The sequence below is a fragment of the Quercus suber genome, unplaced genomic scaffold (assembly GCF_002906115.3).
Source record: "Quercus suber isolate HL8 unplaced genomic scaffold, Cork oak 2.0 scaffold_542, whole genome shotgun sequence".
In the NCBI taxonomy this organism is placed as follows: domain Eukaryota; kingdom Viridiplantae; phylum Streptophyta; class Magnoliopsida; order Fagales; family Fagaceae; genus Quercus; species Quercus suber.
This window is the reverse complement of record NW_027069990.1, coordinates 404,156-427,986: the sequence shown is the minus strand read 5'-3', so window position 1 is coordinate 427,986 and position 23,831 is coordinate 404,156. Positions and strand designations below refer to the sequence as shown.

The window sequence follows — 23,831 nt, the reverse complement described above, 5'->3', positions numbered from 1 at the left end:
ACACCTTCGCAAACCCCTTGTAAGTCGTGGCAATCAAAACAGCACTGTTTATGGGTCTTCTCCACATAAATACAGCCAGAAGGTTTGGTGGGATGTATTAAATGTGGTGGCAGCCGCCATTCCTTCAGTTATGTCAAGGTTAACCCCTTCTCCGAAACTCTTTCTCTACAATATGACCTCCTTTGGTAACGTGCCACTAATGTGGCCTTATTGTCCGAGGGTGTGATCTCCTTGGAACTACAATGGCCTCCTTGACGTGGCAATGTAACCTTACCAAATTTCTATTCTCCACAGTTTGATTATTAGAGGTTTGGTTTGGTTTGGTTTTGTTTTTATTTTTATTTTTATTTTTATAAGTTTTTAAGTCAAGAGTTTGTAGCTTAATTAGTTGGCACATTTTAGTGTTTTCAACAAAAAAAATTCAAAGTTCAAATCTCCTTTCTCTCATTGTAATTACCAAATTAAAAAAAAAAAAAAATTCAAGTGCAGTACATAAGAGTTTGCATTACTTTTAATTAATAAAGAGTCACTAAATATTCCATTGCAACTATTTTAAAATTATAGCCCGAATTTTGATGCAATTGGAACTTCAAGGTTTAATTTTGAGTTAATGTCAAATTATGGGGTTTATTTTAGTCCATATTACAATGTAGTTAATATTTTTTTTTTTTTTTAATGTTAACATAGATCCATACTTTGATACTGGAAAAGTTTTGTTTATGACTTATTTTTTCCTGGGCTTAAAGACACAACCCACAAAAAAGGCTCAAAATCTGCATATAAACATAATTGGGCCATTAGAGCCACAAGGAGCACCACAAACAAAGAAACCTATCTATCTTTTTTTTTTTTTTTTTTGGCTGAATAAGAAACCTATCTATCAAGACTGAGAGGAAAACTCAGATTTCATTGAATGAATAAAATTGAATAATTACATATGGTCCTCTGCTTATATATGTGAATAAACGGAGATAATGGAATCCAAGAGAAAAACTAACTTACTGCTAAATCAGTTACGTGACTAACTAAAAAGAATCTTGATTAACTAACTAACCACGTGCATATCACGTGTTTTACAACTCATCTCACATAACAGTGGAAATACGACAGGTAGCTTTGTTTAGTTAATAAAACGACTGTAGCTTTGCTTTATTGGGGTAAAGTCGTTGGTGCAGAGCACCATAGATTGAGAAGGGCTAGCATTTCCTTCGTTCTATGACGACTTAAATGATTCTACAAATTAAATACTTCAAATTTTTTTTTTGAGAAACATTAAATAGTTTAATTATTAGTTTGACATTTTTTGCAACGTTTTAATTTCCCACAAGGAGAGTTTCAATTAAGGTCACCGCACATCTCAATGTATAAAGCATGCATCAATCTTTCAAACTGCAAAAAGGTAATGTGTTCAGATAGTCTCTGTTTCAAGTTCAAAAAAAAAAAAAAAAAAAGAAAAGAAACTAGAAGAATAAATATTTTACCAAGACAAGAAGCAATGCATATATATGGATCCCTTGCGTTGCGTAAATGTTCATCTTTTAACAGCATCCAACAAAGCTTGACCGAGCGTAATAAACATCAGATGGTCCTTTAGCTTTTCCTCTGATTCTTTTCTTCCTTCTTTTGCTTTTTCGCTTAAGGGTTATGCTTTTCTTTGTTTGGTGGTAAAGATCTTGTAACAATTATATGCTAGTATACAACAAGAAGTTGTCCCTACATAATTGCCTTTTATCAATGTTGAGTGCCCGTGATAGATTCCTTGGTTCTTCCTGTCAATTATAAAAGCAGGAAAGAAGAACATTTGTAGCACCTCTAATCACTTTCGCAAATCCATTATCCTAGTTTCTTTCATTTTCTTCTGATATCTATCAAACTTCCATTTCCAAGTATGGCTGAATCTATAGTTTCTTCTCTCTTGGAGCAGTTTGCTTCAATCACTTTTCAGGAGGCTGAACAAGAGATAAGGTTGGTCATTGGTGTTGATGAAGAAGTTCGAAAGCTTGAAGGCAATCTCCGAACCATCCAGGCGGTGCTTGATGATGCTGAGAAAAGACAGCTGAAGGAGGAAGCTGTGAAGCTTTGGTTAAAAAGGCTTAAAGATGTATCCTACGAGATGGATGATGTGCTGGACGAGTGGAACACTGCAATGATCAAATCAGAAATTGAGAAACAAGAAAAAGCTGAAAGCTCCCCTATTCTAAAGAAGGTATGCTCTTTCATCCCTTCCTCTTCGTGTTGTTTTCGTCAATTTAAAAAACTTGGTTTGCGTCACGGTATTGCTCACAAAATAAAAGAATTGAGTGAAAACTTAGATGAGCTTCGCAAAGAGAGTGACAGGTTCGGGTTTAGGATTTACTTGAATAGGGATACTGAAGCAGTTGCTCGACCAAAAACTACCTCCCTTATTGATGTGTCTAAAATATGTGGTCGTGATAAGGAAAGGAATGAGCTAGTGAGCAACCTCTTGGGCAAGGGTAGCCAAGAAGAAAAGAGCCCCCATGTCATCTCCTTAATAGGCATGGGAGGTATGGGAAAAACAACTCTTGCCCAACTAGCCTACAATGATGTTGATGTGCAGGCCCATTTTGAAACACTAATATGGGTATGTGTTTCTAATCCTTTTGATCAGATTAGGGTTGCCAAAGCAATCATTGAATCTATTGTAGATCAACCCCCTGACAATACTGAATTGCAAAATCTAGTAAATAGAATTTGTGATTTGATAAGGGGAAAGAAGTTTTTTCTTGTTTTAGATGACGTGTGGTCTGAAAAACCCAATGATTGGGAGCCACTCGTACTTGCACTCAAATGTGGCGCTCAAGGTAGTAGAATTTTGATCACCACATGTAAGGAGGGAGTTGCAAAGATGGTAAATAGTGCTTATACCATCAATTTAGATGTATTATCTGACGAAGACAGCTGGTTGATATGCAGTCTAGTGGCGTCTGTTGACAAAGACGATGAGCAACTAGGAAAACTTGGTCGAGGACTAGCAAATAAGTGTAAAGGCTTGCCACTCGCTGCAAAGATTCTAGGGAGTGTCATGGGCGGCCAAAGAAGTAGGCAAAAATGGAAGAATATTTTGGACAGTAATTTATGGGAATTAGAAGATGTTCAAAATGGTGTTTTAGGACCATTATTATATAGTTATAATGAATTGTCGTCAGCAATAAAACAATGCTTCTTGTATTGTGCTAACTTTCCAAAGAATTATCTCTTTTCTAGAAATGAGTTGGTCTACCAATGGATGGCACAAGGATATTCTGGCTCGAAATATGATATGGAGGATATGGGAGAAAGGCACTTTGAAAAATTAGTTATGCACTCCTTCTTCCAAGATTTTGAGAAAGATGACAACGATGATGATAAGATAATAAGATGTAAAATGCATGATATAGTGCATGACTTTGCCCTAACAATGACAACAAATGAATGCTTCACAATTGATGTTGACAAAGTATTGGGGATAGAATTAAAAAGTGCTCGCCATTTGACATTAGAATTAAAGAAGAAAACACAATTTCCAGTATCTATTTATAATGCAAAAAATCTACGAACTCTTTTTTTTAGAGATTCAAGCATTGTCTTTCCACTTGATTTATTCCAACATTTGACATGTCTCCGGTCATTGAATTTGGAATATAGTGCCTTTGAGAAAAACTTCCAAATGAAGTGGAAAAATTAAAACGTTTAAGATTTTTCAATTTATCAGGTTGTTCTGATATTACAGAATTATCTGAAACAATGTGTAATTTATGTAATTTACAAATTTGGATATTAGTAATTGTCGTAAAATTAAGAAATTACCTCAAGGAATGGTTAAACTAATTAAATTGAGACATCTTCTTATTGATGGTTGTCATGCATTGACCGAACCCTTTCCAAAGGGATTGGGAGATTGAGTTCTCTTAGAACATTAGAGAAATTCATAATAGGTGGTATAAACAATATTGGGGAATGTAAACTTGGAGAGTTGAAGAATCTAGTCCACCTTAAAGGGTCTCTTGAGATAAAAGGCCTGGAAAACGTAACAGATGTACAAGAGGCTGAGAATGCACAACTAAAAAAGAAGATACACCTCCGTGAGTTGAGATTATGGTTTGGTGGGGAAGCTGAGAATAGAAGAGAGGAGAATGATGAATTAGTTCTTAATGCGTTGGAGCCACATCCAGAGTTGGAGAGTTTATGGATTTATGGGTACGGGGGCACAGGGTATCCTAATTGGGTGATGTCTTTGACCATTTTGAAAAAGCTTCAGCTTAAGCATTGGGATAAGTTAGAGCAATTGCCTCCTCTGGGGAAGCTGTGTTTCCTCGAATCATTAACGATATCTTATCAAAAAAGGGTGAAAAAGGTGGGTGTTGAATTCTTGGGGATAGAATCCAATAGGAAGAAGGATGAGGAGAAGGGATCAACATCATCACTTAATCTCATTCCCTAATTTGAAATCTCTCTATTTTGAGGTTATGCTAGAGTGGGAAGAATGGGATGGGATGAGAGAAAGTTGTGTTTCAGAATTAGTTTTAATTATGCCACGTCTTCAGGTTTTGACAATTGATGTGTGCCCAAAGCTAAAGTCATTGCCCAACTTCCTCGAGAAAACTTCGTTAGAGGAATTGACTATCGATTGTCGAATTTCCAATTGTATGACGTTGGCAACTTTACCCGGATTGAAATCACTTTCATGTGTCAATCTGAATAATGGAGAGCATTTTTCCACTTTGGGGAAGCTATTGCTCCTCGAATCATTATGGATAAGTAATACGGAAAGAGTGAAAAAGGTGAGCGTTGAATTTTTGGGAATAGAAGAAGAATCCAACAACAACAACAAGATAGACGACGAGAAGGGATCGGCATCATCATCTTCTTCTTCTCCGCTTGTCTTATTCCCTAATTTAAAGTCTCTTAAATTTTGGGATATGGAAGAGTGGGAAGAATGGGATGGGATTGGAGGAACAATGAGAGAAGAAGCACAAAAAAGTGGTGTTACTATAACTATTATGCCACGTCTTCAGTATTTGAATATTTGGGAATGCCCCAAGCTGAAGTCACTGCCAGACTTCCTTCCTACAACTCCATTGAAGACGCTGAGGATCAATGCTAGTCCAATTCTCAGGGAATGTTGCAAAACAGTGATAGGAGATCAATGGCCCAAGATTTCTCACATACCCAACATCTTTATTGATTTTACATATGTGCGAAGAGATGGTCGTCCAACGCAATATTAAATCTCAGTTCGATCGATTGGGGGCGTTGCAAGTCCCATCCATTCAGTTAAGGTAACTTCTTTCACTTTGTGTCCTTCGTTTTTTTCTTTCTTTCTTTTTATATCAAGTCGCATCCATCCAAATAGCTCAATTTCATTTGCCCACTATTCACAAAATTACAAAAATGTGTTGGAGATTTATCTATCTGAAAAGAAAAAGAAAAGGGTCAGATTAAATTTTAACTATTTTTTTTTTTTAATGAGAATATTAACGTTATTTTACTACTGCGTCTTAATTATTTTCATAATCCCTTGTTCTTCAATATGTTATCTTGTTTTATGATTATCCAAAAAAAAAAAAAAAAGTTATCTTAATTTATTGTATTTTTATTTTATTTGGTTTTTCTTCTTCATACCAATGACAAGAAGACTCTTCTTTGTGAAAGTGTTTTCTCTATGGTAAAATCCTCATACTTGGAAAGCATATTTTGTGCTGGAGAAAATTTGCGCGTATGGATGCAAGTTTGGAAAACACCCACAAAAGAAATTTATTTATCATTTTAAAATCACAGTAAGGCTTGCATTTTGTATCGCATACTGACAAATGAAAGGTCAGCAAGGTATGTGATCATTTGCAACTTATGCAATCTTCTATCTATTAAATTTCTAGAATAAATATTTAGCAGGAGGATTTAACTCATAATCATTGGCTTTAATGTCACAGGTTCAAGAGTTTGAATCCGGAGGAGTGCATGTGGTTTTCTTGTCCTTTAGATTGAAGTGTTTCATGCAAATAAAGAGGGAGAGAGTGGGATGTTAGCACTGGGATCAGAGGGAATAACTAGATAAAAGTCTGTTGTTTGTTTGTCTGTTTATGCCATCCATAGTTGGCTAATTTTGGAATGACAATGTAAAAGGTGAAGAGTAGAAGACTGGACCAGTCCAAAAATTACCCAAATTCTGGAATCAAGGCCATTTTACTTTTGGTTTAATATGGGCACTTTGATTATAGTTCTCCTACAGGTAACTTGTTTTTTTGTTTCTTATTTTTTGTTTTTTTTTTCAGCCCCTTTTTGCTATTGTTGCATTTGCTTCTTTGTACATTTTTAACAACTATAATGTCCAACCTATCAAGGGTCTAGGTATGTTTCACTCTCATTTAGTCCAGACATAATGCAAAAGTGTTTCATGCTCCTCGGGCCTCATTCAATCTGATTTGATTTGGTGATACATGCAATTTTTTAATGGATATCATTGAGTATATTATTTTAAAAGTTTTAAAAACCTAGCATGTAGCACAGGTTTTTTTTTTTTGGGTAAAAATCTCCATTATCAATTCAATGATGTAGCTAAAAGAGCTACCCTGCCATGTGACACATGAAAGGAAAATTAGATAATTCGCATCTTTTATCTATATGCTAATCTTAAGATGAAAGAGAAGGTCTCTTTAGGCTCCAAAATGATTTTGTTGATGATCAAGTTTTATAGATACAGGGTTAGATGCTTGCAAGTTATCAAGTTTTATATCAATATTGTATGTTTTGTTTCTTGTCTCAGACGTGAAGTGATTTTTTACATTGAAGAGTGCAAAGTATAAGAGGTGACAACCGGTCAAGAAGAAAAAATTACAAATACCTTGGCTTTGTTAGTTGGATAGAAAGAGTTGGATACTCTTTTCTAGAGCAACATTCGTGGAAGTGATTAACATTTTCTTAATAGTCTATTACAACTTCTTTGCTGCCTCAATCTTATCCTCACTTGACAAGTTTCCTCTATGGTTATGGTTTATTTTCTTCATGATATAGGTAATTACAAAAACACTACACATAGATGTACTTGCTCTCTCTCTCTCTCTCTCTCTCTCTGCTTTCAGCTGAGGCAAATTATAACCTCTTGCCTCTATTCTTTCACTTGTCATTATGTCTTTTATCACACATTCAGTTACATCTCCAAAGCTATCTGCAGAATTCAGGAGCAGAGCATGTTGCAAAATGTTTGAGATTAAACTTTAAGATTTGAATTTACATAGTTGTCTTTGCCTTGGGAATCGGCTTCAATTTATATGTCAAGTAATTGTTAACTCTTGCATCTTAGCAGATGTACTTTCTTGGAGTAGATGGGACTTGGAAAAAACTTTTGTGATATTAATATGAGGTAATGCAATTTGATTCAACAGAGATAGGAGATTGGAAATTTGGAAATGCCCCAAGCTGAAGACGCTGCCAGACTTTCTTCTGGCAACTCCATTGAAGAAACTGGAGATCTATGATAAATTCGTCAGATTTGTGACCAAATAGTTCAATTTTATTTGCCCATTATTCACAGAATTACAAAAAATGTGTTGGAGATTTATCTATTTGGAAAGAAAGAAAAGGTCAGATTGAAGTTTAACGTTTTTTTTTTTTATGAGAATATTAACGTCATTTTACTACTGCATTTTACTTATTTTCATATTCCCTTGTTATTCAATATGTTATCTTGTTTTATGATTATAAAAAAAAAACTAAAGCCATCTTGTTTTATTGTATTTGATTTTATATGGTTTTTCTTCTTCATACTGACGATAAGATGACTTTTCTATTTTTAAAGTGTTTTCTCAGTGGTAAATTCCTCATCCTAAATATTTATTCTGTAGGCCTCATTGAATCAGAAATCAAATTGTAGTCTATGGGAAGTATGTTTTGTGTTAGAGCAGATTTTCGCATATCAATGCATGTTTGGGAAAGACCCACCAAAGAAATTCATTTATCATATTAAAATTGCAGCAAGGCTTTCATTTTGAATCACATGCTGACAAATGGTCAGAAAGGTACATAACCATTTGCAACTTATGCAATCTTCTATCTGTAAATTATGAGGGCTTGAAAATTGAGCTCATAATTTTCAGCTTTAATGTCACAGGTTCAAGAGTTTGAATCCAGGGGCATGTGGTTTTCTTGTCTGTTAGTGATTGAAGTGTTTCATGCAAATAAAGAGGGAGAGGGAATAATTATATAAAAGTCTGCTGTTTGTTTGTCTTTTTGACGCCATCCATAGTTGCTCAATTTTAGAATGAAAATGTAAAAGGTGAAGAGTTGAAGATTGGACCAGTCTAAAAATTCCCCAAATTCATCATCAGTTTGTGCAAAAATTTTGGAATCAAGGCCATTTAGCTTTTGGTTTAATATGGGCACTTCGATTATAGTTCTCCTACAGGTAACTTCTTTTTCCTTTTTTCTGCCCCATTTTTCTATTGTTGCATTTCTTCTTTGTCCATTTTTAACAGCTATAATGTCCAACCTATCAAGGTTCTAGGTATATTTTGCTCTCATTCAGTCCAGACATCATGCAAAATGTTTCATGCTCCTCGGGCCTCATTCAATCTGATTTGATTTGGTTATACATGCACCTTTTGTTGGATATCATTGAGCATATTATTTAAAAGTTTTAAAATCCTAACACATAGCACAGGTTTTTTTTTTTTTTTTTTTTGTGTGTGTGTGTGTGTAAAAATCTCCATTATCAATTCAAAGATGTAGCTAAACTAGCTACCCTGCGATGTTACATGAAAGGAAAATTAGATAATTCGCATCTTTAATCTATATGCTAATCTTAAGATGAAAGAGACGGGCTCTTTACACTCCAAAATGATTTTGTTGATGAGCAAGTTTTATAGATATAGGGTTAGATGTTTGCAAGTTATCAAGTTTTAAATCAAAATCGCATGTTTTTTTATTCTTGTCTCAGAGGCTGAAGTGATTCTTTACATTGAAGAGTGTGAAGTATAATTGGTTACCACCGGGTGAGAAGAAAAAATTACAAATACCTTGGCTTTGTTAGTTGGTTAAGAAAGAGCTTTTTTTGGAGCAGCATTCGTGGAAGTGAATAACATTTTCTTAATAGTCTATTCCAACTTCTTTGCTGCCTCGATCTTATCCTCACTCAACAAGTTTCCTCTATGGTTATGGTTTATTTCCTTCATGATATAGGTAATTATAGAAATACTACACATAGATGTACTCGCTCTCTCTCTGCTTTTGGCTGAGGCAAATTATAACTTCTTGCCTCTATTCTTTCACTTGTCATTATGTCTTTTATCACACATTCATTTATGGGGGCTTTCAACTTTCTCATAAAATCAAGAACTGTTTAATCATGCTTCATATACCCTCCCCCCCAAATTTGTTTTTCCTGAGTTTGTAATTTTTCCCAACTATTACATTTTTTTTTTTCAAATGGGTTGTGGTCTTATATCAATTCTTTCTCCTAAGCAATTAACCATTACTTTTAAGATTTAGGAGTTTCTAAGCAGAGAATTTAGTTTTGTGAAAAGACAGTTGGCTGTCATTTTTTCTTATTACAAATTTTGTGAGGAAAAGTGCAATAAGAAAGAATTTGTGTCCAAAATCCATTGCTTAGATATGACTAATAAAAAAAAAATCCATTCCTAGATATGCTTTTTATCTTTTATTTTCATTTTTTTAAGGGGTAGTACTTCTAGAAGTTTCACTAGAATGCACGTCTAATACCACAAAATAATCTCAGTTGCAAAGCTTGGCAAAATTGTCTTAACTCCTGCTTTGTGTTTCATTCTATCATTCCTTCATCTTTGTTTTATTGTGCGGGGTGAACTCCAAACTATGTTTCATTTGGGAAAGCACATCTTGCAGAAGAGGGAATGGTCGTGCAAAACCATTTGGCACCATGATTGGAACATCATGAGGGGTCAGTTGCATCTCCAAAGCTGTGTGCAGCATTCAGGACCAGGGCATGTTACAAAATATATCTTGTTTGACATTAAACTTTAAGATTTGACTTTACATAGTTATCTTTAGCTTGGGAAACAGCTCCAATTTCTATGTTAAGTAATTATTAATTCTTGCATCTTAGCAGTTGTGCTTGCTTGGAGTAGATGGGACTTGGAAAGAAATTATGTGATATTAATATGAGGTAATGCAATATGATTCAACACAAATATTGGTTTGTGCTGTGGAGGTAAAATTGGATTATTTTAAGATCCTTGATTTTGTTAGTACTGGGTTGTGTAATATTAAGAGTCTTTTAGCTCAACTGCATCTCATGGTGTTTCCAATACATCCAGTGTTCAAATTCCCCCATAGAAAAGGTCTTTTGTTGTTTACATACCTTAAATAAGACTCTTAGTGTTTGAAGTTTTAAGCATAGAAAATGGTGTATTGCACTACAGAGGTGGGCTTTATAAACATCTTTTTACTTGAAGTTCCTAGTTTTCGAATGTTCCAAAGTGATAATGATCTAAAAGATTAGCTTTTTCCAAATTCTTCATTGTAGCCTTAGCATCGTCTGATTTTTGCCTCTCATCAGCCTTACTTTGAAGTTCTGCATTTTGTTTCCTTAGTAAACTAGATAAATTTCACGAGTGAGGAACAACTATTTGCAAAAAAATAAAAAAAAAATAACTGCCAGTATTATTGGGGAATTATTTAAAATGGAAAATGATCAGATTGAATGTTAATGGAGATAATAGGGGGGATTCTCATATTATGCAACTTCCCTTGTTCTTGTTTTATTTTTTTTTTATTTTTTCTTTTTTCTTTTTTGTGGTTTTAATTTCATTCTGCTACAAATAAGATCAAAGCATTAGAAAATATCAAGATTGCTACCTTTCTTATTTCTTACAAAGAAAGAAAAGAGGCGTTGTTTATCCATACACATATATTGCTAGAAGAACTGTAAAGCTGCTTTTTGTCAATATAGAATTTTATATGGATTATTGAAGAAATTAATGTCAAGTATTGAAGTGTGATGAGAAAAGTGGATATCTTACATTATCATGAGGTATATTAATTGTGTTACCTTCGTCATATGATACTTCCATTACCTGTTTCCCCATCTCCACTTCCCATGTACTAAATATTTAATATTTGGTTGGCCTTGTCTATTCCAGGTATTAAATTCTATCTGGAGAAGCAAATTTTGTGTTGGTGCAAACTTTTATACATGGATGCATTGTTGGGAGAGGTGCTAAAAAAACACTCAATTATCATTTCAAAGAGGCAATATGGGAAGCATATCTTATGATAATGGGTCTCTTTTAGTGGTCAACAAGATGTATGGAGTATGGACACATCAAGGGTGAACCTCTCTTATAATGAAATGATAGTCACTACTGAGACAGGGTTATGTATAGACCTTCATTATCATTTCATAGGTGTATCAAAGAAAGTTCTTTAATATGAATAATTGTTCTCTTTTAGAAGTCAACGAGATGTGGGTGGACACATCAAGAGTAAACCAGTTAATTGACCACTACATCTTAGGTAGTCCTCCATCTATAATTTTGAACACTTGCGAATTATCTAGTTTTCCTTTTTGTAGGGTTAGGTGCTTGCTATTAATCAAGTTTCAAATTAATGCCATTTGTCAGTTTCTTGTCTTAGAGTCTGAAGTATTTCGTGGCACGGATGTATTGGAGAATGAAAGTGATAGCCTGGAGTAGAGAAGAAGATATAATCAATGCCTTGGCTTTGTTAGCTAGATAAAGTAGCCATCAGTGGTGTCTTGTTTTCTTTGTAATCCTATATCCTTGGATGAACAGTGTTTTCTACTAGATTCTTATGACTTATTTGGTCTTTACCACCTCAATCCCATCATGTATTTTATTCCTGGAGTTTCCTCATTAATTTGGGTTTATTTCCTTCATGATACAGATGATTGCAGAACACTGAAGATAAATGTACTTTGTAACTACTCCCTCTCTCTCCATTTATGGTTGAGGCAAAGTGTGATTTTTCTTCACTCTTTCTCCTTTCACTTCTTTTTTGGTGCCATAGATCTCTTGTTTGATCACTGCTTCCAGCTTTTCAAACAATCAAACTAGTGAAAAATGCTCCATAAATTTTCTTTTCTTTCTTGTATTAGCTAATTGATTTTCTTTGCAGAAAGCCATATTACAACATTACATGATTGTTTATAGTTAAGAAATAGGCACACATAAAACGAATTCTTCTTTTTATGTTCATTGTTTCCAACAAATTTTGTTCTTATGTCCATTCCTTTTTAGCAGTTTTACCAATTATGAGTTGGAACATTGTATAGTTTCTAGCAAGAGAAGAAGTTTAGTCGAAAAAAAGTAAATAACTCTTCTATTTTTGTTGTTATAAAAATTGTATATTTGAGAAAGGGTGATGACAAAGGTTTTTTTAGGCCAAAAATATTGCTCAACATAATTATGGTATCTGTAATCCTAGAAGTGAAACTAGAATTCCCCTTTAGTAACACCCAAAAAAAAAGCATGAAGCTTATCCATTAATTCTCTCATTCTTTCTTCTTGTTCATTAATCAGGGAGAGTTGGGAACTGTGATGTGTTTGGATAAAACATCCCATGCAAGAGAGACTGGTAAATGCCTTTTTTTTTTTTGTTTAAAAATTCCTACCTTTTGTTGCCATTTTATAATTTCCTAATTCTGGAATGGATTTATAAAATGTGGACAAGAGAAGATTGGACCAAATAAAGAAAAAAGAATCCAAATTTGTCATCAGAATGAGCAAAAAATATCAGTATTGAAGCCATATAACTCTTGCCTTTGATATGGGCACCTCAATTCTAATTTACCTACAGTTAACTTTTTATTCTTCTCTTTCCGTGATGCTTGCTGCATTTTCTTGTTGATCCATAGTCAGTAACAATAATTTCCAACCTATTAAGGGCACAAGAATACTTTGCTCTCATTCAGTCCAGATATCATGCAAAATTTTGTGTTCCCATGGGCATCAGACATCACGAGTAGACTTTTAACTACAAAGCTCTGTTATCATTTCAAAGATGCAGCAAAAACAATCTTGACTTCAAATGCTGGTCTTCTGTAGAGGCCAGTCTATTTGGTGACCCGCAAAATCTTTATGTAATTTCTTATCTATATTTTTGAATGCTTATAACTGTTAGGTACTTAAAAAAAAAAAAATATATATATATATATATATACATACATATATATATATATATATGTCAACCTTTTAATCAATGTCATATGCTTGTTTCTTGTCTCAGGGCTAAAGTGTGCTGCGGCAAGCATGGGATGCAAACACCAGGTTGAAAAAGATGTTACAAACACCTTGGAACAACATCCCAACTGGAAGATTGTGAATGTGGGAGGTAACGATCCGATACTGCTTTTATGGAACAACATTACTGGAAGTGAACAAGAGTTTCTTGTTAACTTATTACAATTTTTTTGCTGAAGGAGTTTTTTACTATCCTCATTTGTTTTGGTTCATTTCTTCATTAGGTAATCACAGGATTCAGGAAACCTTTATGTTCTTTTTCTCCCTCCTCTTTTGGCTTAGGCAAAGTAAAATTGCTTATAACTCTTCTTGCCTTTCTGCTGCTCTCTGTCATACTGTTCTTGTGTTGATGTATCACATATTCATATATGAGGGTTTCAGGTTTCTAATACAATCAAGAGCTAGATACTCATGTTTCATAAATTCAATTCACTTTTTTCGCTTAACTAGTTGTCAATTTTTTTCTATTAGACTGCCCCACATCATTGCATTGAATAATTGCTGCATTTTCTCACCATTGATTAGAACTGAATTTCAAGATGTTATTGCTATCTAGGTTTTTAATGTACAAGACTAAGTAATTGTAAATAACACTGAAATCACACCGTAACAGTCAAGGCTACCTTTCTTTGTGCCAATGTCTGCTTGACTACTACTAGTTGCTTTGCTTTTATTTGATTAGCATTCTGAAGCATAGTTCATCTTGATATCTTTTACTAATGAAAAGAAATTTCTTTAAAATTGGTCTGTGATCCTATATTGATTCCTTTCTCAATAAATTAATAATAAGTTGCAAGATTGTTTAGTTTCTAAGCGTAAAATTAAGTTTAGTTGAAAAGTCAATTGTACATCAATATTTTGTATTATAAAATTTACAGAAGAAAGGCAGCATTGAGGAAAGATAAGAGACCAAAACAATATATGGTTTGTTAGACACCATTTTGGTGGCTATGATTGTAGAAGTTGCACTTGAATGCGTAGTTAGTACTACAACAAAGACAATACAAAGGCTTAGAATGCACAATTAAAAATACAAAATAATTTACGTGGCAATCTTTAAAAATGATGTTATACTTTTTGTTTTATTTATAATTCATTTTGTCTTATTTATTATGCAAGGTGAACTTGAAACAATATTCCTTATGGAAGCAAATCTTGTGCAAGAGGAAATGTCATGCAAAAGGTTAAAATTTTTGTAGCACCATAATCTGAACATCATATGGGTTAGTGACACCTCCAAAGTAGTTTAACCATTCGTGCCTAGGACATATACTAAATATATATTGTTTGCCACAAATAACTCTGTAACTTCATTTTCATAGTTGTCATTAACTGGGCAACACCAGTTTATATGTTCAATGGTTATTGATCTGTGCATTTCAACCGGTTGTACTTGCTTGGAGTAAATGGAACTTGAAGAGGGACTTTATTATCTAAACGGTGATGAAATTCATGTTGGCATGAATATTGGTTTGCTTGTTGCAGAGGTAAAATTGGATTCATTTTGTGATCCCTTATTCAGAGGTGTGGGCTATGCACTGGAGCATTAATAAGTTGCTGTGAAAATGATAATTTGTAACTTGCATAAAGAGCATCCTTCTCTGTAGGAAACTATAAGGTGTGCATTCAAAGATATTGTGGCTGGACTCCCTCAAAACGTTGATAGTGGAACTCCAGTAATCATATGCTTTGTTTAACCTGTGCATTGTGAGTCTGATCTTATCTCCTGATGCATATAATTTAATCTCAAAACTGTCTCAAGTTGGTTATTAATCCTGATTTAGGTTACAAGGTCTTTTGGTTCTGACACTCAAATGGATGAGGCCTAACAAGCTTTATTGATGCCCATGTTTGAAGTTGGAAGCATTGAGAAGGATTTGCACACTGCAGTGGTGAGCTTTACCTTTATCTTATAACTAGAAGTTCCTAGTTCTCGACTGTTTGTATTGGTGGCCAAAATATTAGCTTACAATCTTGTGCTTTGTATCCTTAATATACTCTAATTTCTCTCATTCAATAGGCTTATCTCAATAATTTGATTTTTGTTCCCTTGAATTCAGCATATTTTGAGAAAGGGACTTGATAGGGCATTTGGTGATATAAAATTTGCAAGCAATGGTAACCTGTGTATTTGTGGCTCGAGAATTGAAGGTAGTGAGGGATATATTGAAAGCTTTTTTCATTGATCAATGTCATTTTCGTAATCATTTTACAACCATACACTAAAATAAAATTTTTACTTTTCTCTTGCAGTCCGAGTGTCCACAAATTTTACAGTTAGCCACTTATTTGTATATGCGTGAAATTAAAGGCCATAAAGTACAGGCTATGGTAATGGGTTTCTCATTCAGCATATAGGTAACTATTTATCCTTATTCTTCTTTATCATCTTACCTTTTTCTTATTATCTACGAACTTAAACTATAGAAATCTGTAATTATAATTACCCTTTTTTTAATTATAACCAACACATTGCTCAATATCATTATACTGTGTTATTGTAGGGGATTACGTGGACTAATTGATATCTTATTTTCCAATGGTTATGCTCAACTCCTACCAAATTAAAGCTCTTCCTTTTCTTCCATTGGTAACGGCCTAATTTTCTGAATCATGCACGTTTTGTATACTTGCACCAAATACTTGTGATTTTCTTTTGGTGTCAAATCCACTAAAATTTTCATAGCAATAATGGCCTTACATCCAATGTTGGGCCTAAGAAAGATAAGCTCATATGGGTGGCAAATTCAAGAGGAATTTTCTCAGTAAAATCAGCATACCAGCATACCACAGAATTTCTCAATACCAGTACCATCAGTGATACTCAGTGGAAAGGGCTATGGAAAATCAAAACTCTAGAAAGGATCAAATTTCTTTTGTGGAGATTAGTAACCACTGCTCTGCCCACAAGAGACAATCTAAGGCATAGGATACATATCACAGATACATCATGCAATCTATGCGGACATAACTCTGAAACAAGTTGCCATCTTTTCTTGTCATGTCCTGTTGCTAGGGCCCTCTGGTTCTCTAGCTGCTGGGGGCTAAAACCTGAGGAACACCACATCCAAAGCACTGAGGAAATCATCAAATTCGTCCTAGTGCCCGCCCAAGCATCCAACACTGATATTCAGCAATGTTTCATAGCCTCAACCATGGCTTTTGTCATTGATGAAATCTGGTGCCTTAGAAACAGCTCCCTGCACAATGGAAACCAACCAATCATCCAAAAATCCAGCTTGAGAATCAGGGATAGAACCCTTGAGTTTTCCCTCATATCCCAAGGCAATTCACAGACACACTGCCCTCTCGTTAACACCTGCTGGACTCCATCCCCACAAGACTGGATAAAGGTAAATATGGATGCTGCCGTATCAACATCTTCGACAGCCCTAGCCGCTATTGCAAGAGACCATGCTGGCAAAGTAATACATGTACGGACCAAGATGCACAAGCCCTGTTGCCCTCTCCAAGCTCTTCTTTGCACAATCCATGTCATCTTCAAAAGAGACTCCAAAGAATGCAGTGACCCACCCTCCTCGTCTGTGTGTCCAGATTGGTCCATTAGCACTGTTTAAAGTAACGTCCTTAGCTTAGCTTTTTCTTTTAATAGGTGCTCTTTCTCTTGGGTTAGAAGATCTGGTAACTCTGCTGCCCACATAGCAGCCAGAATTACCATGAACTCTAACTTGCCTTTATGTTTAAATAATGACAATCTGCCTGTGGCGCTTCAATCCCTCTTGTTGCAAATTGTCCCCATGTACATCGTTCCTTTTAATATATATCATTGAAGCTTATAAAAAAAATAATAATAAATAAAATTAGGGTCCAGTTAAAGCCTTCCACTTTTGAAAACTTTTTTTCGGGATTGAAAAAATTTTCAATACTTTTTTAATTTCTAAGAAATTTTTTTTCAAAAATAAAAATTAATGTGTGCATTTAAGGTATATATTAGTAAAATTCATAAAATTATATCCAATGTTGAGAAAATTTATCACGATGTTTAATGGTGAAAGCACCTGATCGATTGTTCAATGAAGTTTAGAAGTGCTTAAACGTTGGAATCATCCTTTTATATTCTTTACACTATCACAAAATTTGGAGCAGAGAATTTCATCAAAATTCTTTTGTGGTTCACACTTTCCTGTTAATTGCCTAAATGCCCCTTTAGTTTGGAAATTTTTGTTTATTGGCTTTGCTTATGAGTACTTTTAACTATTTTTTCCCGTTATTACATCTTTGGCTGTGCAGTCTTGAACGTTTTGATGAAGCACATTTTAAATTGATGGAAATTAATAAGCGCAAGGATATACTTCGGAAAGCCCTTTCTTACATTCTGAACTTCTGGTACAGGTACAGCTTATTAATAAAGCTCTACACAGTTGAATGACAGAGCTCCAAAGTGCGAAATGGAAAATCTCTATGCTTGATTTAAGACACAACAGTATTGATTGATGAAGCTCCATTAACATATCATAGGCACATAACCGTAGTATCATGGAGTTCAAGAAACAATATTGTGAAGCAGTAGCACACCAAGAAATTTATATTACCAGTGAACTTGGTTTTCAATTTCGAGCCTATAATTTGCATCCAACATTTACTTGTATTATTCTAGATTATTTGAACCTTTTGTGTGCTGTCACTTGTGTATAGCCATGAAACTTTTGGGAGTATGCACTTAATTTTCTCTTTTTTATTTTCATTATCCTCATCTGACATGCATGGGATTCTACTCGTTAGAACCGTGGAAATTTTTTTGTTAACTCGCTTTCATCTGGAATGTTGATGATGTCCAATGCGGTGAACTACTTGATGCATAGCCCCTCGTGCTATGATTGTAAATCAGGTTGGAGATTAAAGGGAAACCAAGTAATGCAATATTGTATTCAGTTTTGGTATTTGGTGGGCGATCGATTCAAAGTGACAACTACAGTGTATGTTTTAGATGCTAAAATTAGTGTGTACCTTTAAAGTATATATTAGTAAAATTCATAAAATTATATCCAATGTTGGGAAAATTTATCACGATGTTTAATGGTGAAAGCACCTGATCGATTGTTCAATGAAGTTTAGAAGTGCTTAAACGTTGGAATCATCCTTTTATATTCTTTACACTATCACAAAATTTGGAGCAGAGAATTTCATCAAAATTCTTTTGTGGTTCACACTTTCCTGTTAATTGCCTAAATGCCCCTTTAGTTTGGAAATTTTCGTTTATTGGCTTTGCTTATGAGTACTTTTAACTATTTTTTCCCGTTATTACATCTTTGGCTGTGCAGTCTTGAACGTTTTGATGAAGCACATTTTAAATTGATGGAAATTAATAAGCGCAAGGATATACTTCGGAAAGCCCTTTCTTACATTCTGAACTTCTGGTACAGGTACAGCTTATTAATAAAGCTCTACACAGTTGAATGACAGAGCTCCAAAGTGCGAAATGGAAAATCTCTATGCTTGATTTAAGACACAACAGTATTGATTGATGAAGCTCCATTAACATATCATAGGCACATAACCGTAGTATATATCATGGAGTTCAAGAAACAATATTGTGAAGCAGTAGCACACCAAGAAATTTATATTACCAGTGAACTTGGTTTTCAATTTCGAGCCTATAATTTGCATCCAACATTTACTTGTATTATTCTAGATTATTTGAACCTTTTGTGTGCTGTCACTTGTGTATAGCCATGAAACTTTTGGGAGTATGCACTTAATTTTCTCTTTTTTATTTTCATTATCCTCATCTGACATGCATGGGATTCTACTCGTTAGAACCGTGGAAATTTTTTTGTTAACTCGCTTTCATCTGGAATGTTGATGATGTCCAATGCGGTGAACTACTTGATGCATAGCCCCTCGTGCTATGATTGTAAATCAGGTTGGAGATTAAAGGGAAACCAAGTAATGCAATATTGTATTCAGTTTTGGTATTTGGTGGGCGATCGATTCAAAGTGACAACTACAGTGTATGTTTTAGATGCAATCAACTACAATGCATGTTTTAGGTGCCTTATACTTGAGATTATAGAAGTGGCATTGCTATGTACTTCTACCACTAACTATCCTCTCAAAGAATTAAATTTGTGTAACATTTTCGTATGAAATAATAAATCTTTTTTTTTCTTAAAAAGTCACATTTGATATCTATCTAGCTAACACAAAATAGTCTTGCAGCGAACCTACTTTCATACTAAGGATGTCTTTATTACTTCATTTTAGTTTCTACGATGCAATTATAGATTAGTACATAAAGATTTATGAAGGCTAACTTTTGAGCATGTTAGGCTCTATACCATCCATTTGTTTACTTATTAGGCAGTTAGCAATTATGGCCACGATAAAGCCACGACCATATTATATTGTTAGCAATTAGGTTCTATGTTATTGTTATGACTTTTATGGCATAATTTAATAGATGTGAAGGTAATGGCATTAGCCAAAATCTAAAATTTCAAATCTATTATATACGCATACAAACATATAATATTATATAACTTAGATTGAGTATCATATTTTGACATTCAATAACTTGTTCATAAATATACTATTATGTTTGAATTTAAATTATTTAATAGTCAAACTTTAACTTGAACTTGAACTTAACGTATTTAATAAATTAACAAATATACACATTTTTTTAGGGGTAATTACATTCTCCTTTCTTAAAGTTTGGAGAAATAACACTTCAATCTGAACTTAAAGGGAAAAAACATTTTTTTCTTTACATCTGTTTAACTAAACTTTGTTAAATTAATATTAAAATTTTGTGTACTAGCTTGGTGCTTAAGGGTAGGTTTCCAAAATTAAAAACCCTTATTTTTAATTTTTAAATTAAAGTGTAATTTAAAATATTACGTAATAAATTTTGCTTTTTTTCCCTTTTTTTTCTTAGCGAGTTATAGAGAGATTTGCTGTTGCAAATATTTTGGAATTTGATAAATTTTGTATTTTTATTCTAAATTTATAAAGAAAATCTTAAAGAAATTTAAAATATTTTGTTATTAATATAAATAAAAAGGGAATTTTAATTTCTTCAAACCTCAAAACTTAAGAGAGGGAAGTGTTATTACTTTTTTTTTTTTTTTTTAAGTCAAACCCAAGTTGTAAATAAACAACTTAGTTCATTTACAAATCAATCCACGAATTAGTACATTCCACCCCCTTCCTACCCCACTCCAATCTGTTTTGTTCTAGTTTAGAGAAATAGAAAAGGAAATGAGTCCTTGCCTCTAGATAATATTCAAAAAACATAAAACAAAGGTATGAGTTTGCTCTTCTGCTATTGTCATTGGATCAATTTATTTTTCCATATAAGTTCCAATTCAATAATATTTTTTTATTTTTCCTCAAGGGAAAAACAATAAACAAAAACATGGTAGAAACTATGAAGATCTTTGACTATGAGGTTGGTTCTCGGAATGCAAATCCTCTATATTACTTTTCGTGTATCACTCTATGTTTCATTAATTACTACTTGCCATGTGTATGATTGTTTTTCATTTTAAACTTTAGCTATTTTATATGAAAAATAAAATCAAAACATAACTCGTAGTAATTGGTTGCCTTATGGCCTAGAATTGCCCCACTAATTTAGGGATCATTAAAACAAGTACGGAATGCCAATTTGGCTAACAGATCAGCAACAAATTTTTTATTTTTTCAGATGAGCAAAAATTTTAAACTCCATCTAATAATTTTATTGGATATTAAAAAAACGAAAAAAAGAATGAAAAACCAAATTTAATTTTCTGTTTTCATTTATATCATAAAACAAATGTTTCTTATTTAACTTCCTGAATTTCTTTATCCTATCCCTGAAGATAGTGATTAATGGAAGGAAATTAAAAAAAAAAAAAAAAATAGCGATTAAATTGGTCACCCATTAGTTTTAGGTACCAAGGCCATCTAAAATTAACCCACCAAATTATCTTGATCATTTTTTTGTTAGCTTAACCTTTTATCTTTCTTATTCAGCAAAAATAAAAACTTTTATTTATCTTTCTTTGCTTCTCAACTTGAAATTAGAATCTTTTCTCTCTCTGTATATAACCAAATTCCCACGATTTTTATGTTCCAATTATATATTATATATTCCCAAAAAAAAAAATTTATATATTCTTTCTCTAGCACACCTAGTACGGTAAAAAAAAAAAAAAAAATAGCGATTAAATTGGTCACCCATTAGTTTTAGGTACCAAGGCCATCTAAAATTAACCCACCAAATTATCTTGATCATTTTTTTGTTAGCTTAACCTTTTATCTTTCTTATTCAGCAAAAATAAAAACTTTTATTTATCTTTCTTTGCTTCTCAACTTGAAATTAGAATCTTTTCTCTCTCTGTATATAACCAAATTCCCACGATTTTTATGTTCCAATTATATATTATATATTCCCAAAAAAAAAAATTTATATATTCTTTCTCTAGCACACCTAGTACGGGTCGGTCCGTACCCACCCGAAGCTAAGGTCCACGGACTGCTCCGAATCTTACTATGGGTCGGTCACGGGTTATAATTATTAAGAACCGAATGATCGGTTTAGGTGGCGGTTTATAAAATATTTCACACGAAAGCTTGAACCGACCAAATTATTAGTATAGCCCAACTTATACGGCCTCTGGCTCTAGGAAACGTGTGCCAGTATACAAGCCAAATCAAATGTCTGCTTTTTGTTGCACAACTTCCCAATATACAAATCCACCGTTTATATCAAATCAAAATTTAAAATCCACGGTGAAGATTAGTGGCTACAGATTATAAAGCAGTGATTCAATCGGCACAGGTACCCTATTTGTAAATCATCCGTTAAAATAGGAATCATGACCAAAATCGAACGGTCAAAATTAAATATTAGACTTTTGATTTGATCTCTCACTGGCTCTAATCTCTTCACTTCAGTCTCACAGGGGCATTGGAAATTGAAACTACGTAGCACTGATATTATTTATGCAGAAGCAGTTGGGTCCATTCACAACCAATAATTCAAGGAAAAGACACTAGAGGGTGAGTGCGAAGCTATTTATTAGATCAGAGCAATCATAGTACGGAAATCGATTTTTTGTTTTTTGTTAGAGCATTCTTATTTGAGTAGTAGCTGTGACACAACTATTTGCACAATTTTGTGTGAATTGTAGTTAATAGAAAAATAATGACGGGTCACTTCTTTACTAACTATAACTCGTCACGTGGATAAATTATGCACAAATTATACAAATAATTGTGTCACCGGAATTTCCTTTCTTATTTGGGTCAAATGGCATCCAATAAACATATGCAATGCGTGACACAGTCTGATATATTGTATGAAAAGAAAATAGGGAAATAACATGCATGATGGGTAGAATTTTGAATTTTAAAATAAATCAGTTTGTAAGTTTTCACTGAACACGTTGGATCTTGAACACGTGTTTACTCTTAGACATGTATCTAAATTTTGCCGTGTCTAATAAAAATTTTCATTAGACACAAACCTTACCCAAAACAATTAATGACGCCATATTTTTAATAGACTAACCCTACAATGATTAGCTTTCCAGTATGAATGAGGAAGCACGTTATAAGAGAGTTGAGTCATGACAATCAGTCAATCACCAATAAAGCAACTCATGTATAAGATCATTAGTTAAAGGTTTTTTTTTTTTTTTTTGAGAAAGATATTATTAGTTAAAGTTGGATTATTGATAATGTGTAGTGTATAACTAACAACTTTAACATCTAACACATGTATAAAAGATGGTTTCACTAAGCTTAATTGTTGTGTAGTATGATTGGGTTGTATTTTTATTACACACAAATTATTATGTACAGTTTTACACATACTCATTTTTGAATTGAAAACATAATTTAAAGTCACGATTATTAAATTCAAAAATAAGGTAAATTTGATACCGTATAACAGTTTATGTGTAACAATTATTAGCCTATGGTTAAACTAGGTTTCTATCCATGATGGGTTTGGTAGAAGTATCTTAATTGTGTAAGTAATGTCTTCTTACGATTATGAACAAACTTTTTTTAAGACTAGATAGTCAACATAGTTAGTGTACATGTGTTATTATAAATTTATAATGATTGCAAATAAGAGTGAAGGAGAGAGAAGTTAACCGGGAGGATAGAGTGTGAACTGTGAATATCCAGTGAAAATCTTTTTGGAATGTATTTTCGAGAGAGAGAGATTGAGAGAGAGTAGACTAAACTTTTAAAGGCATAACAGGAGGCAAAGTGGTGGAGCATCCTCATCTTTTTGATTTTGCTGTTTCTAATAATCAATCAAATATTATTCCTTTGCGATAGATAGTGAAGGGCGGTCCCTCCTATATATGTGATGGATGCCAACCCGTACATAGCGTGTGTTTTGGGCCTTTTGGCATAAAATGAAAAAATAATAATAATAGAAGTGATTTCAAAACAAAATTAAAATTATATATTATATATCAGAACATGTTCAAGCCATGTACTTTCACATTAGTCTCTTAAAATTAGCATTTCAAAACTTGGGATTGTAATTGCTTGTAAAATTAAAATTTGAAAGGGTTTGGCCTTGAGGTTTGCTGGAAAATGTATTTTGAAGATATTCTAGTGTTAAGCAACGAATGC

General features: G+C 33.5%; 2 protein-coding genes across 33 annotated transcripts; both read left to right on the top strand.

Annotated features, from left to right (window-relative positions):
- The first annotated feature begins 1,112 nt into the window (after positions 1-1,112).
- LOC112023729 (putative disease resistance protein RGA3) lies at positions 1,113-18,132 on the top strand. Of its 32 annotated transcripts, none has more exons than XM_065764133.1 (21): positions 1,417-1,585; positions 1,925-5,279; positions 5,931-6,229; positions 6,764-6,903; positions 7,383-7,580; positions 8,108-8,401; positions 8,933-9,174; positions 10,079-10,135; positions 11,112-11,484; positions 11,592-11,948; positions 12,510-12,564; positions 12,666-13,069; positions 13,216-13,320; positions 13,454-13,516; positions 14,349-14,716; positions 14,837-14,936; positions 15,014-15,121; positions 15,290-15,380; positions 15,483-15,587; positions 15,734-15,819; positions 17,583-18,132. In XM_065764133.1, the coding sequence occupies exons 1-2, from the start codon at positions 1,496-1,498 to the stop codon at positions 3,683-3,685; spliced, it is 1,851 nt and encodes a 616-aa protein (XP_065620205.1). In that variant the 5' UTR covers positions 1,417-1,495; the 3' UTR covers positions 3,686-5,279; positions 5,931-6,229; positions 6,764-6,903; positions 7,383-7,580; positions 8,108-8,401; positions 8,933-9,174; positions 10,079-10,135; positions 11,112-11,484; positions 11,592-11,948; positions 12,510-12,564; positions 12,666-13,069; positions 13,216-13,320; positions 13,454-13,516; positions 14,349-14,716; positions 14,837-14,936; positions 15,014-15,121; positions 15,290-15,380; positions 15,483-15,587; positions 15,734-15,819; positions 17,583-18,132. The 32 variants fall into 32 exon arrangements, with proteins under 32 accessions (XP_065620222.1, XP_065620205.1, XP_065620194.1 ...); XM_065764122.1 differs by having other exon boundaries at positions 15,734-16,808; XM_065764142.1 differs by lacking the exon at positions 17,583-18,132 and adding an exon at positions 17,481-17,582.
- LOC136063560 (probable disease resistance protein RF9) lies at positions 4,467-5,228 on the top strand. The gene has a single exon (XM_065764117.1). It carries the CDS (start codon positions 4,467-4,469, stop codon positions 5,226-5,228), a length of 762 nt encoding a protein of 253 aa, XP_065620189.1.
- Positions 18,133-23,831: the final 5,699 nt, after the last annotated feature.

Bases quoted from the DNA above. Each gene is read 5' to 3' on its own strand.
- LOC112023729 (XM_065764146.1), top strand. From the start codon at position 1,496: ATGCATATATATGGATCCCTTGCGTTGCGTAAATGTTCATCTTTTAAC. The intron at 1,586-1,924 runs GTCCTTTAGCTT...CTCTTGGAGCAG, and splicing joins AGCGTAATAAACATCAGATG to TTTGCTTCAATCACTTTTCA.
- LOC136063560 (XM_065764117.1), top strand. From the start codon at position 4,467: ATGCTAGAGTGGGAAGAATGGGATGGGATGAGAGAAAGTTGTGTTTCA.